Source organism: Gopherus flavomarginatus, chromosome 25 (assembly GCF_025201925.1).
Source record: "Gopherus flavomarginatus isolate rGopFla2 chromosome 25, rGopFla2.mat.asm, whole genome shotgun sequence".
Classification (NCBI taxonomy): Eukaryota; Metazoa; Chordata; order Testudines; family Testudinidae; genus Gopherus; species Gopherus flavomarginatus.
The window spans coordinates 6,714,675-6,730,241 of NC_066641.1; the positions used below are offsets into that span (position 1 = coordinate 6,714,675).

General features: G+C 41.2%; 1 protein-coding gene across 11 annotated transcripts in view; it reads left to right on the top strand.

Annotated features, from left to right (window-relative positions):
- TANC2 (tetratricopeptide repeat, ankyrin repeat and coiled-coil containing 2) overlaps nucleotides 1–15,567 on the top strand; it is a 628,479-nt gene that overhangs the window by 501,305 nt on the left and 111,607 nt on the right. For 10 of the 11 annotated variants that reach the window (XM_050934871.1, XM_050934879.1, XM_050934880.1 and 7 more), the window contains one exon: nucleotides 8,146–8,271. In XM_050934871.1, coding sequence (XP_050790828.1) covers nucleotides 8,146–8,271 — 126 coding nt within the window. Of the gene's footprint in view, nucleotides 1–1,142; nucleotides 1,237–2,204; nucleotides 2,309–8,145; nucleotides 8,272–15,567 lie in introns of those variants that run through there. The other variant, XM_050934878.1, reaches the window with a different exon arrangement.

A 15,567-nucleotide genomic window follows, 5' to 3' on the forward strand; every position in this document is an offset into this window, starting at 1 on the left:
TCCTGTATCTGGTAACTATGGCCCTTATATAAGAGATCACGTAAAACGTCACTCTGGTCCATTGGAAATTAATCTAAAAAAGATTATTGTAGATCAGTGGTTCTCAAACTTTTGTACTGGTGACCCCTTTCACATAGCAAACCTGTGAGTGCGACCCCCTTATAAATTAAAAACACTTTTAAATATATTTAACACCATTATAAATGCTGGAGGCAAAGCAGGGATTGGGGTGGAGGCTGACGCTCGTGACCGCCCATGTCAATAACCTCCCGACCCCCAGTTTGAGAACCCCTGTTGTAAATTGACAAAATTTTTCCTCCCTTTAGAGGAAAAAGGGAAACAGTTCTAAATATTAAGACACAATTAATGAAGAAGTGTTTTCAACCACCATTTTAAAGAAATATTTCTACCCTTTCACACTGACTGCCACTCGCTGGTAAAACCATTTTAACCATAAAACCTGAACTATTGACAAAAACAAATCGAGAAAACTGTTTCTAGATCTGGCAGAAACTGTGAACAGGGCCTGAGAGATCCAAGTTATGCATGGCATGTGAAAAATGAGCCTCTTAATAATACCAGTTTAACACCTAAAATCCCATATAATTGATAACAATATACTTAATAAAATAAAACCTTAAAAGAATAAAATTGTTAATCCTCAGGGATTGCATGGCCAAACAGTCAGGCATGCAACAAGTTTACGCTGCAGTAATTCATTGTCCCTAGTGTGTAGATTGCAAGTTTGGCTTGTAGAAGCATATTTTCCCTTAGACTGCAGGAAAAAAAGATTTTGCTGATCTCTATTTGAACACTAATACGAGATTTTTTTCCGATTGGCTTTGGTTGATGAGTCATCTAAAGAAACTTGTTCAGTTTTGTTTTTTAACTGAGAATACATAAAACTGAAAAGAAACTCCTATTAATTTACAGTAGCAGCGAAAGGGTTATATAAACAAATTAAATTGCCAAGGAGACTAATGTTTGTGGTCATCCTTGATGGCTACGTGTGTGCTTGAAAGAATTAAAATGAGCTTTGTGCAGAGTTAGGCAGGGAGATTGGATGCAGGAAATGTTTGCTGTGCAGCAGCTGTTGTCAGTCAGATATGTGTGAGAGGATCAGAGTTCTAGCAATGAAGCACATGAAGAACTCTACTATAATATGGGTCTCCACTTCTGCTTGTATAATGTTCAGGGCTGCCCATTTTCTTAAGAAACAGGAGCTGCTTAAATCAGGTAACGAAAAGATGAGTGTGCTAAAGGATTTACCAGAATTCAGCAAGAAATCTGCTATGATGTCACAAAAACAGTAGTTCTTTTAGCTGACAAGTTTGTGTACTGTATTTTTTGAAGTCTTCAGTGCAACAGAACTGCTGAGCTGTTTGTGTAATACATTAATAGCTCACTTTCAAGTACAAGATATGCCTGGAAAGGATGGTCATCCTTATCCTAATTTTGTGATCTGCATAAATTACAGTACTGAAGTGTAATTTACAAATCTTAAAGGGAGAAAGTGTTCAGACTTTGAAATAACCAACCTCCTTTGCTTGAATATTTCCTTATTAAACTTTCTAAAGAGTGCTGAACAATAAGTTTCTGGTTTGGTTGTATAGCATGTTTTAAAGACTAGTAAGTTTTGTCTATTGTTTCTCTTGCAGAGCAAACAAATTGAAAAAATATTTTATTTGTAAATTAAGGGCCTGTTCTCATTTGTACTGAGGCCCTTTTTTAGTACTCAGGCTCATTTACATTGCCATAAAGAGAGTAATAAATTACATGTATACTCACTTGTAAAGGCCAGTTTGCACTAGCAGAGTGAGGTAAAGTGGCCGTGGGGTAAATGAAAATCAGCCCGCAAGTCTCTAAGTTTGCAGTAGTTTTTAATGTGAGGAATTAATAATTTTCAGCCATTGTAAATCCAATTCTTTCTAATCGCAGTATCTCAACAATAGTTACTCTCCTTCCTTGCAGGGAAGGTTTGGTTTTGGTCAACTCTGTAAGAGGAGAGGAGCATGAAGGGTGAAGAGCATATTTCAGAACATAAGAAAAACTTTTTCAAAACCTCCTGTTTCTCACCCCACTTTATCGGGGTGTCTAAATTTTGCAATGGTCACGAAAACAATAGTTAATGTTGTCTAACATTTTCCATTAGAAGGTCCCTTTCTTTGAGTTGCTTATAACTTTGTCAAATTCTAATCATTCAGACAGAAAGTTTACATGCTAGTTCTCTGCCTCAAGCTGAAATGTTTTGGAAAGTGTCAGTGAAAATGATTCAGCCGCTTCCAAGAATGAGGTTAAAGAAAAATAGGTAAGTTTGTTAGTGTTCATTTCTCCTCCCCAATTGTTTATTTGAAGAAGAGCTCTCACATAGGAGCATCTAGCATGGTCCATCTAACCAAGTTCCTGTCTCTGACACTGGCCATCACCAGATGTGTCGGGGAAAGATGCAAGAAACACCACAATAGGCAGTTATAGAATAATCTACTCCCCATGAAAGTCTTATCCTTATGCCTAATAATTAAGAGATGAGTTTAAGCCCCAAAGCATGAGGTTTGACACCCCGTTCAACATTTTTGTCATAATTAGCTATAGCATCATGTCTTTGAACTCTGCTAAGTTCTTGATTACAATGACATCCTGTGGCAGTGAGTTCCACATTCTAACTATGCATTGTATGAAAAGGTATTTCTGCATCAATTTAGCGTTTGCTGCCTTTCAATTTAATTGATTGTCCCTTTTTTGTGTTCTGACATGAGGAAAAAGCATGTTCTCCTATGTTCAAGGCACTGGACTTGGACTTCAGAGAGCTGGGCGCAAGTACTTCCCCACAGAAATAACTTGCTCAAGCCCATACAGGAACTCTGGAGGAGACATTTACTTACTTAATTAAATTTAAAATAGTAATTTTATTTGCTTAATATTAAGTAATTGAATAAAATATTCTCAACTGTAATAATTTCGTTTATCATCTACTTCTCCAGCTGAGACCATCATGATGCTAAACAATTAAAATAATAATGAACACATTAAATAAGTCAAACAAAATATTCAAAATCCTGAATAGCAAGCAGTGTGATTTCCATTCCTGTGTAATTAATAGGAAGTATGGAAATGATTATCTGAACAAGAGTAGAGTCAACAGGATGATTATGGTCCAGGTGAGAGAGGATTTTGTCCCTGTATAAAGCAGTGAGACAAAAAAACTTTTTGGGTTAGAGAGCCACCTTAGTGCTGTGCTTGGGAGGTTATGCCACCACATCTGAGGTAGCATCTGAGGTAGGGTGACCTGATGAGAGACATGAAATATCAGGACATGGGTGGGGGTGGGGGACGGGCCACAGCGGAGGGGGAAAAAAATAAGAGCTACTGGAGCATAAGAAAAATTGGTGGGGGCTGAGCACCCACTGGTAGCGCCTCGCTGCGCCCCCCACCGCATCAGCTCACCTCAGCCTCCTCTGAGCGGGCTGCCGCGTCCCGCTTCTCCCTCCCTCCCTCCCAGCGCTTGCGCCGCCATATAGGTGATTTGCGCAAGCCTGGGAGGGAGGGTTCAGGAGGAGGAACGTGGCGTTCTTGGGGAAGAGGTGGGGCCAGGGCGGGGATTTGGGGAGGGATCCAGTGGGGCAGGGAGGGGGCGGAGTTGGGGCAGGGCCAGGGCTGAGTTGAGGGCACGAGCCCCTTCTGCCTGTGCACTGGAGTGCAAAATATCAGGGCAATTCACGTCCCGACCCACCAGTGGTCGGGACGTGGGACAAACAATTAAATATCCCGACAGTCCTGATAAAATCGTGACATCTGATCACCCTAATCTGAGGCCACGTCTGCACTACAAAGTTTTGCTCATACAGGCATGCTGGTTAGGAGTGTAAACCCCTTGCGTAGAGGTAGCTTATATCAGCAAAAGAGCTTTTTGTCAGTGTAGGTGATGGTGTTCAGGGAGGTATTTTAACTATACCAGCAAAAGAACTGATTTGTGCTGCATCTCCAGTAGGGGGCTCTGCTGATATCGCTTTACCACCAAAGCCTTTGTAGTGCAGACTAGCCCTAAGTGGTTCAAACTAGGGTTGCCAATCCTCCAAGATTGTCCTGGAGTTTCAGGAATTAAAGATTCATCTTTAATTAAAAGATTATGTCATGTGATGAAACCTCTAGGAATACGTCCAACCAAAATTGGCAACCCTATTCAAAACTGACTCTCTAGTTTGGAATCCACATGATGGATGATCTCACACAGCTCCTCCTCTTGCTGAAATGCCACCCATGTGCTTCAGCTGTCTTAAAGTCTGTGATGATATCAAGGAACCGCCCAATAATACCATTTAAGTGAGAGTCTGTAATCCTTTGGATTGGTCTGCAGTATTTTCTTCAAGTAAACATTCGGCAAAAGGCATCAATTCCACCATCATCTTCCCTTAATATAGCATCTCTGTGTGAAAAGCCGGGAAACGACTCTAGGGAAAAAAACCATGTTGAGTGTTTGAATGCTGTACGGGGCACATGATAAAAAACGAGAGCTCTTTTTCCTGGATGTCGTCCCACAATTGTTTTTCTGAGAAGTCTTGTTTCAAACAGCTCCTAGCTTTTCACTATGCAAAACATCGACTCTTGGTTTTGTTTATATAAAAATGAGTTTCATATCATACTCATTGGTTAACAATGAAAAACAAATGAAATCTGCAACAAACAGGATTATTTGTAATCCATTCCCGTTCTTTTCTTGGTAATCATAAAACAGGAGTGCCATTGGTTTCTGTTGTCACCAGAACAGAGTCATTTGTGGGTCTGGTATTTTCCAGGAAAATTCGGTGGTGCTCCATTTATTCAATGGTCAGACGAAATGTATTGTATGTGTTTTCAGTGTCTTGTAATCACATCAAGCTTTGAATGGCCCTGCTTTCCTGGTTGCCAGGCAAAATGTGCTAATTTCATCATAGCAGTGTGATCCAGTCTGATTGGTTGTTGCATACATTGTTCTATGTGTCCTACTTTTCAGTTGGTTTGCAGGTAACCATCTCTGCAGAAAGTGCTTCATCTTAAACAGTAATGAGTAAATTACATTAAAAAACTGAACTGAAACACTGATAAATACTGCATTTGAAAGAACCGTGCTCACAGTACAATGGAAAAGCCAATGCGTGTTGAAGTTACCATAGATACATTGCTCTGCCCAGTGCAAGAAATAAGACACCATGTGTATATGATTAAAAACTATATTCATTCTAACATAACCAGAACAGAGCTACAGCATAGTCCCCATTCTGCCAGAAGGGCAAGCCCAGCATGTTACATTATCAAATTGCCATGGAAACAGGGTCTAATCGTAAGGAGGAGGCTAGCTCACTCTGTCAAATCAACCCCCAGAATCCCTAGACTCTTCCTTGGGTGGGGGATGTGGGTCTAGATGAGAACTTCCACTTTCTGGGCTAGATACTGAAGCCTGCTCCTTGTTGTGCAATGCAGAGCACTGACTGCAGCCAGAGGCCACTGAGCCAATGCAACAGTGAAGGCGTTCCGGCACCCTTACCTCACTTAACCTGCTGTAAACATCTACAGAAACTTGTGACAATTGAAGTATAAACAGATTCCTTCCTTAAACCAGACCTTCTGTGTGCTCTGATGATATTTACTTAGTGCCAATTTTGTGATGAGAGGAAAGTCCTAGTCCTGAAAAGATTGCTGGTTGAACCTCCAGCAAAACAGGAAGTCCTGCAGCAAACAGCATGTGGCAGTTAACTAAAAAAAACCCAGGAGAGGTGAGGGAAGAATGGGTAATGTGCTCAGAAAGGGAATGTCTGTGTGGTCTCATGCCTGAGAGGAATCTTCGAAGGCCATACCCACAATGGATCAGGGAGATTGGCCAGTGGGAGGTCCTGCAACATTCAGAATGGTCCATCAGGTGAAAAAGGGGAACGCAGGGCAAGCGTGGTCAATTCCTACCTACCCACAAGGCATTTTGGTTTTGTAAATTAATACAATTGACAGGGCCATTCGGAGCCTGTGTGTGGGCACCATTTATTTATTCTAAATTAGAAGAAAAGAAAACAAAAATAAGTGCGGTAAATCTCTTAATGGCTCATTGTACTTGGATTCTAGTCTCACATGAGATCATGGCTTCAGGTTACAGTGCCTAGAGAGACAGTATCTGCAGTAGCGGGGCAATGGGAGTCAGGACTAGTACAAATGGCTAACTCGGCGTGAGACCCTGAGTGAATCACATAACTGATCTGTATCTGAGCTTTCTAGCCCTAGAAGGTAGCGGGAAGGCTTTTAAAATTATTGTTTGTCATGTGCTTTGAGCTACTTGGATGGAAGGTGTTACAAAAAAGCAAAGGAATATTAAGATGTGATCTGAATACCTGATGACTGGTAAGCCAGTTCTTATACATCCTTTTCCTAAGATGTTATAGTATATTAACAATCTCTCTTTTCCCCCAGTCTTTCCATTGTCAGCTCTCCTTGTACAAACAAATACTCTTTCATTTCCTGATTTATGCAGTCTTGCTAAGAATGATAAGTCTGGTTGTTTCCCTTCAGTGAAAACTGGAAGTTGTTTATTCCAAATGTATAATATGTGTGAATGGTTACTGATGGGACTGCCTACTGGTTCTCCTTCCTCTCTGGTTTTCTGACCTTCCCCCCACTCTCATTCTTGGGTGCTCTGTTGATTATAAATACAAAATCTCAGTCAAGTTTATATTTTTTAAGTATATTGGATGGTCTCTCTACTTCCTGAACTGCTCTTATCTCTTGGCTAAGCAAATCACTCATCTCCCTTTGCAAATGTTGCATTGTGTTGCTCATTTACAGTCCAATGTGAGTGGAAGCCTGTGTCTCTTCTTTGATAACAAAACTCCTGTTTATAAAGCTTTTCAACCAAAGGGTGTCTTCCTTAAAAAAAATGGACACTTAACTGACCATTGAAATAACCATTGTAAATGTCACAATTTTGATTTTTAAAAATGCCCAACTGTAAGCATGGTAGTGCAGGAGGCCATCTTATCTAAATATTTTCACATCAGGATGAAAGTACTCTCTAATCAGTTTACTGCTTCAGTATGTTTAATATGATGCCTCATGGAAGTTTTGCTTGTATCTGAGTCCTTGCAGAAGTAGCTCAGGTGTATTGTCCAGGTGTATTCCCAGCTGGTGTTGTGTTAGTCTGTTTTTAGTTCTTAATTTGAGATTGGAAAAAATAAAATGATCTGCGCTGCGTTATCTGACACTTTCCACAAAGTAAGGGATACATTTTCTAGCAGCCGTCATTTTTGCATCCACATATAGACGCACAGTGGAGTTGCCTTAACTGAGTGCAATAAATTACTCCTATTTAATCTATTGTTATAAGGCAAATGAAAGTTCTACCATGAACAAAGAGTGTTGGTATAGTGAAGTTGTCTTCTTTAGAACTGAGACTTTCTTCTGTTTATCATCTGTGCAAGTCCCTTTTCGCTTGGAGGTTTAAATTTTCTATCAGCGATTCTAACAGTCTGAATAGATGGATGTTAATGTCCAAATTAGGCAAATCTAAAATAATTGAAGAAGAGATTTGTTGACATTTGCTTAAAATGCATTATTAAATTGCCAGTTATATAGCTAGAGTCTTTGACTTTATCTGTTAAACTTTTTGCACAAGCAATTAAATCATCGTTTCAATAGGAAAGTCTTGGCAGCTATAAGCATCTCCATTTCTATTTGTCTTGTCATTTCTGAGCATCAGCAGGAAACCAAACCAGTACAAATATCTTGGAGGCATGAGAGAAGTGGTACCAAAACACCTCATCATTCCCTAGCTGTGTGAAATTACTGTGCCCTGTGTTTTCCAAATTTTTATTTCATGCATGATCTATGCAAATTTCTAGTAATTTCTACCTTTAAGAAACCAAAGACCTGGAAGGAAACATACATTGTTCTTATAGGCCTATGCAATATGTATACAACTTCTCAATTAATATTTTACATTTGCATTTTTGTCCACCATAGGATTATGACCCTTCAGGGTCGAAAGTCGTTATCTATAATATCACATGCAGACTTACTTCATCTCAGTTGTACTGATTTAATATAGTTACAAATGTATGAGTGTTTAGTGTGAAAAAGAATACCAGAACTTGGAGCCAGGTCTGATAGCTGTTCGCTTTCCCTTGGCAGCCACCAGCTCAGCCCACTTAGAGGATCTAGCTTACCTGGATGAGCAGAGACACACTCCCCTACGTACATCCCTCCGAATGCCTCGGCAGAGCATGGCAGGTGCCCGCATACAACAAGACCTAAGAGGTAAGGACCAGCTGAAGGACTTTTCCGTGGCCACTTGCCATAGGTGGTAGCCACAAGGATAACACTTTATATGGTGCTTCCTGCAGTTGTCTATTATTTTGGTGGAAACATCAGATTAATCTAAAGTTTCCCATATTACCATATATGCTCGTTCATAAGCTGACATTTTTTAGTAAAAAACGGAAGCACCAGAGAAGGGGGTCGGCTTATGAACAGATATAGAGAGGGAGAGGTGGGACACAGTCCTTTCCCCCCCTCAGAGGGAGCAAGGAGAGGCAGCACAGCCAGCAGAGCCAGAAAGGAAGAGGAGGAGCCAGAGTCTCCTTTTCTGGGCAGGCTGCAGCCACACCGGAGCAGGCTGCAGCCAGGCCAGAGAAATCCTCCCTTGGCCCTCCCCAGGAAAGGTGGAAAGGGATGGGATGGGGAGACTGGGGGGGTCCCGGGCTGGGGGTGGGGAAAGGTTACATGGGGTGGGGTCATGTGTGGGGTGGTCTCAGGGGTTACTCTCCAGACCCTCAGCTTCTCCCCTCCAAAAAAATTTACTCACCAGTTGCTGTCCTGGCAAGCTGCTGGCAGGCCGGGACATTTTGTTTATTTAGGTTTACCTCCGTGCTTGTGGCCTCTCAAGGTAAACGAACCATTTCGGCCTGCCAGCAGTTTATCCTGATGGGCTGGGAGCCAAAGTTTGCCGATCCCTGAATTATAGGGTCGGCTTATGAATGGGTCATAAAAATTTGCCATTTTTACTTACCCATATGGGGGGTCAGCTTGTAAACGAACTGGCTTATGATTGAATATATACATGAAGTGCTACCTCACTACTGACAGATGAGATGGCCTCTTGTCTTACAGTGTATTTCTTCCTAGCATTGTCAAATAAGGGAAAGAAAACTTGAGAGATGGTGTAGCAATAGACTCAAGTACTGATCTCTTTAGATGATGGTAGTTTGCCAGTGGCTGGGCCATGTTTCTGTGAGGAACAGTGCAAAGGGAGCTACATGGAGTGTTGTTAAAGTACCCTTTCTGGGTTGCTCTTGCTGTGATGTTTGCCTAGAAAGCACATGCGTCAAACTTCGATGTCTATTTAGTTTGCTCTATACAGAATTGTGTGCTGGCAGCTTATATGTACTTGTCAACATTGCAGCCTGTTGCACCCTATTTTTTCCTTTGGTTTGTTTGCATTTCAGCTGTTACTGCTTGCAAAAGCTGCATCATGGTTAAAGGTTTGGGTTTGGAGGAGTTTTTTGGTTTTGATTTTTGGTGCCCTCAGACATACTGTAACTACAGTATTGGAATGAGCATACACTGAAAAGATGCTGGAGTCTTGAGCTGTGTTTCAGCTGTGTGAGACAGCTTCCTGCTGTTGGTTTGCCACAGGGCCATCCTATGTTTGCGTGTCTGCAAGTCGTGCAGTGCTTGTTAAGAGTCCATAAAGCTCTCCTCTTCTCCTCTGGGTGATGTGTTTATTTTTACCTTGAGGAGCTGACCTACTGTCTCAAGTAAGGCAGTTTGGAATGTGCCCATCAGTCCATGCTAGACTGGTTTCTAATGTAGCAATCCAATGGCACTGCAGGGTTGGCTGGTTTTAATTCTGATGGGAATTTGTACAAAATACACAACCTTTGACTGAAAGAGAAAAGTGATTTTGTGTCGTCTTGGATCACGGTTTGTAATGAAATCATATTGGCTGGTGATACAGTTATAAAAATGTATTGGCAGGCAGTAAGCGAAGAAAGCAAATTTTGACAGACAGAATTTCCATATGTTCTAACTGAGCAGCTTGCCAAGCCTTCATAATTTGCAGTGATTGCATCCAAAACATTAAACTTTATTGTAGGAACAGAATCAAATTGTTTTCCAGACACACTTTTAAAAAAACATGCAGCACCACATATTTTCTTTTCTTTTTCGGTTAAGCCAGCATGTGAATAGCAGCAGTGTTTCATATTTGATGTCTGTTTCTGGTTTTTGTTGTAGTGACACGCTATCTTGACAAAGGGGAGGGAGGGAGGGAAAGCACTATAGATAATACCACTATTTGGAAGTCTCTTCTTTTCACAGGATATGGGATTTTTTTCTGAGTGTTCAAAAGTTCCAAATGTTTCCTTGAAACTGTGTCAAACTGGCCTGTTCTAGTGACCTAGTCTTTGAGCTGTTGTGCCAACTGGAAATCCTAAACTTGGGCTCAGTCTTAATATGTCACGTCTTTGGGATTTGCTGAGATGGTTCTCAGACTTTAGTGGAGCAAGTAATGGCTTCCGATCTGAGGGCCAAAGATTATGACTATTGTTTAACCTACCAATGCCTCTCGTGCCTAAATTTTAATTTTCATAGAGAGGTTCAATGGGTAGACATTAAACAGGTGTCTCTTTCCTTCTGTCTATTTTGTCTGTTAAACCAACCTGTTTGAGAAGGGGAATTGCATTCCTTCCCCAGCTTAATACTGAAGACTCAGAGCAGGAAAAATATTTTGTACAAGTGGAAGGTTATAAACCAAATATTGAGTGCACTTTTCATTTGACTGTCATGAGCCAGGGGAATTTAAGGCTAGTTTAGTTTAATATAGCTTAACCTGCAAGATAATAGTTGCAAGGTACCCTGAAGTAAAAGTATATTGTAGAACTAAGTACTGCGTATTAAAACATCCGCCAATGTTGTCGTCATGTTCCCATCCCAGAAAAGGGAAAGTCAGTGGTAATTTACTATGTAGAACATTCTTCTTGTCCTCTATAGGAAATATTATGGGGACAGAGGATTGGGTGGAGAATTCCTGAGTGCTACAACTCTTGCATTAACGTACTAAAGTACTGCTACTATTATTAATATAGGCAGTGCAGTAGTGCCCAACACTTTCCATTATAATCTATAAAATTGCCTAACACTTTCCATTATAGTCCCCTGTTTTCACTTGCTTGTAACTGTTGTACACTTTAGCCTTTTGGGCTGAAGTTTTCCATGCTTCATTGATTTTTCTGAAATCTGGATAAAAATAGTTCAGCCATCTCCAAGGAGGTGTTCAATAAAAAATAGATATTTATATACTGCTAAATGTATGTGAGGTTCTTTACAGAAAAATAGGATTCTCTGAAGAGCTTGCAATCTAAATGGAATAAAAGGAAGATAGGATCAAGATTCTCAATCACAGTGTGTTCCTCAGATCTACATTTCAATTCTAATAAGTATAAAGTCACTCATGTCCCGGCGTTGCTCTCTAGATATTTGCAATACTCTTGATATGTGGCTTAGTACTGTATGGGCTTTGTATTGGACAGCAAGATATCTATGTGTTCCAGCTGCTGGTCCTAAAATGGAAACTGGCAAGTCCACCACACAGCTTAATACTAATAATGAACTGTGGATGCTTACTGCCAGCATAGCTCAGAAGGAGTTCTTATTCTCTTTGAAGAGAAAGGAGTCTGCAAGCCAAATAATTTTCTAACAGGCACTTCAACAAAATCAAATTACAACTAAGAATTCAGTTTGTATAAGGGAGAGTGATCTAGATGGTACACAAGCGTGTCTCCTGAAGGCCTGGGTTTAAATCTGAAGGTTAGGAGCAGAAGTGAAATAAATGATTGGATCTCAGCTGTGCGGATTTTGTGCATTTGTTCATATTATTCAATCAGCCTTACTTTGGTATGATTGGCATTTTCTGCTATGGCGGGACCCAGGACTGGAATAGAAGGTGTGTTTCAAATCAGGATTGAAATGTGTGTTTAAGGCTCTACTGGAGAGGTTTGCAAAGCGTATGTGTTGTCAGTCTCTCATTTAACACTAAAAATACACTCTCTGCCTGCCCCCCTAATTCTTTCCAAAGAAATACAGATTTAATTTACTCCAACAAGTTATCTCAAGTTCAGGATATTACCATGGGACTCTAGCCTTGATTCTGTAAAATTCTTCATTAAAAGTGAGTAGAAAACCCAGCGAAGGGTTGACAGATTGTCAGATATAAAAATGCATGTTGTTAATTTATTTTGTGGTTGTAACAAATACTAAAGCCAAGCAAGTAACCGGGATCTTACAGTTTGTGCACACACACCCTGGCCTGCTCATTAGTCACATTTTTGTCCCTCTCCTTCTGAGCCCTTTCCAATCATCTGTCCTCCAATGAATTAGTCTGTAAAATGTAAGGGCTGTGATACTGTTTACCTGTTCTCTATGTCTTCTCTCGCCCTAATTCGTTTTTATCTACTTTCTCATTCTCCATTTTTCTCTGTTACTAAATAGGCTTTGAAGATGGAGGATCATTGTCCTCTTATAAAAGTTGGAATGCAAAGGTTGTGGTTGGGAATTCATTAGGGTCCCATAGTTAATTACCCTTCTATGGTGTCGCTAGAGACACAGCTGTATGGGGCTTTATTATGGGTCTGACTCTTGGTAGCTCCCATAGTTCTGTGACTTGCTTTGGGGAGTGCTGTCTGCTGAGGATTATTAAATAAATGTTAACAGGGGCTCTTGATATGTTCATCAGACAATATCAGGAATCGATGAGGTTAAATAAGTATCTGGCATGTATCATGTGACTAATCAGTGACACATGAAAATTATTTTTATATGTTTTAGAAAACCCAGTTAGCAAAATCTCAGTGCTCTTTTCTTCTCTAAAGATATGCAGCCGTGGCTTGATGGTGTAGATTAAAATAGGTATTGGCCAGGCATCAGTTTAACAGAATGGACAAATCAGTGATGAGGAATGGTGTGAGTACACTGCAGGATTCAATTTAGTCAGCATAATAAAATGAAATATTTGGAGCCTTTTCCTATGGACCATGTGGAATTAATATTCTAGCATTTGGTACAAATATAACTTTGGTGGCTAGTGAAATACGGAACATATCCTCAGCACTGATGTCCAAATGGTTGTGGCACTAAACATTTTCTTTCTGGCAGGGTACTTACCAACGTTGCATACTTTAAATGGAGCACTGAGACTACAGCCAATTACAGGGGGAAAGTTTCATGTAGTTTGTTCTTCTCTTAGTACGTGTCTGACAGGCATCGAGTTCATAAAGAGGTCTCAGGTACAAGTTTCCTACTAGGTCCTGGGGAGGGATTTGGGGCAAAACTTTGGAATTCAGGTCTGATTAGTAAAAAAGCTGGAAGGGGAAGGAAAGAAAACCTTCCCAAAATGTGGGCGTGGGGTGGGGAAATAGCAGACTGTTCAGTTAAGAAAATAAAACTCTAAATCAAAAACAGTTTTAATTTAAAAAATTAACTAAAAATCAGAAGCAGATAGTGTTTAGTCTTGTGGATGGTTCTCAGTTGTCAGCTCCTTGAATCAGATTTCTCCTTTCTTGTTTCTTAATGTTATTTTTTGAAAGTCATAATTACTAGGTGCAAGCCCCACTCCTTATTGGTCTCTGGTGTGAACAGAGGTATTCACAGCAGAGACCACCTGTGGTTATCAGCATTGACTATGTATCATTCCTGACAATTGGAAAGTGAGAGTATAGTCTTGAATGGAAGGCAATATATGGCATTAATGCAATTCTGGCTTATCCATCAGAATTAGGCATTGGAGGGCAGGTCTACACTACAGCCCAGATCGACGCTCTGAGATCAACCCACCAGCGGTCGATTTAGTGGGTCTAGTGAAGACCTGCCAGATTGACAACAGATCACTTATAGACTTTAAGGTCAGAAGGGACCAATGTGATCATCTAGTCTGACCTCCTGCACAAAGCAGGCCACAGAACCCTACCCATCCACTTCTATAACAAACCCCTAACCTATGTCTGAGTTATTGAAGTCCTCAAATTGTGGTTTGAAGATCTCAAGCTGCAGAGAATCCACCAGATATAAATATAAAAAATACACTAGATCTTTAAGGATCTGCTAGTATCCCTTCCAAACAAAGTAATGCATGAGATAAATTAAAACAATAATGTAATAGTTTCATACTCAAAATGAAAATTTATTTACTTATGTAGAAAGATCTGTATTCTGTATGCTTTTGAGACATAAATCTGCCCATCCATCTCTTTCCCAAAGACCACAGCTTTCATGTGGCTTATAAATGTGATCTGTGAGCACTACCATATTGCTATGTGTATAGTAATGCAGACAGAAGAGTTTGGGGCATGTGTCAAGGTTAGCCGTTGTGTGTAAATTTATCATCACTTCACAGAAGAAAAAAGTCTTTATTTTTAGATTTAGTATGTGAGTGCTGGAAAGTTGTATCATTATGACCAGATGTTGCTGCTTTAATTAGCTGTATTTGGACTGTTAAATTTCCTAGGGGAGCATCTGAGCATTCAAATTTACATCAACAAACAAGTAACAGTGAGCTACATACATTTTAATGCTGGAACCTTCTACATTAGAATTCAGTGCTTGGTTATTGTATTTTCAATGGGAGTCGAGATGTCTTTGTTTAGCATTGTTTATCTTCTGCTCATCCATGGGTGGCAGGTGGAGCCCCCCTTTGGTGATGCTAGCCCCTGGCTCTGTCCCTTCTGCACCCCCCCTTCACCCGGAGGAGCTCCGGGCTGGCCAGAGCCTGACCACACACACCTCCCTGCAGCCAGAGGTGCCCCAACTCCCCCGCCCCCCACCAGCCTGGAGGAGCCCTGAGCCAGCTGCACCACAACTCCCCAGACCCCAAGCCACTGTGAAGAAAAGCGGCTTGGATTCTACTCCAGAAGAAGCTTTCGCTGTGCCTAGGGCAAAGGTTCTCAGGACAAATTTTTCGGTGGCCTCAGAGTGTGGCCACCAACTCTTGCTGGTGGCCGCTCTCACACTTTTTTTAAAAAATAGGTAATTAGCTTTAGGAAAAACAAATAAATAAGCACATAGACACATCCAAATCATAATTTATTTATTGCTCTCTGGTAAGTCTGTTGTGAAAAGTGATATTAACAAATGTAAAGTATCACTTTTCACAGAGGACTTACTCAGCCTGGCAAGCCTGTGAACAAATGAAACCCTGTACTGGGGGTCGGGGTAGGCAGTAGGGGCCAGTGGTGATGGAGTTGCGGGGGCTGGAGGAGACAGTGGGGATCCAGAGCCCGAAATCCCATAGCCGGAGCCCAAAGCCCTGTGGCCGGGGGATGAGGATGGAGCCTGAAGCCGTGCAGCCGGAGCCCAAAGCCCTAGGGATGGAACCTGCCACCCCACTACCCCGGGGGTGAAGCCCAAAACCTGCACCCCACCACCCCTGGGAAGGTGGGGAACTCACCAGCTGCCGGCTCCTCCAGCGTTATGCCCCAGCTGTCTCCAAATGAGGGTCTCCAAACGAGGGTGGGGCCCAACCCCTGCTTGCAGTCCTAGCAGACAACACCAAGGAGCAACAGG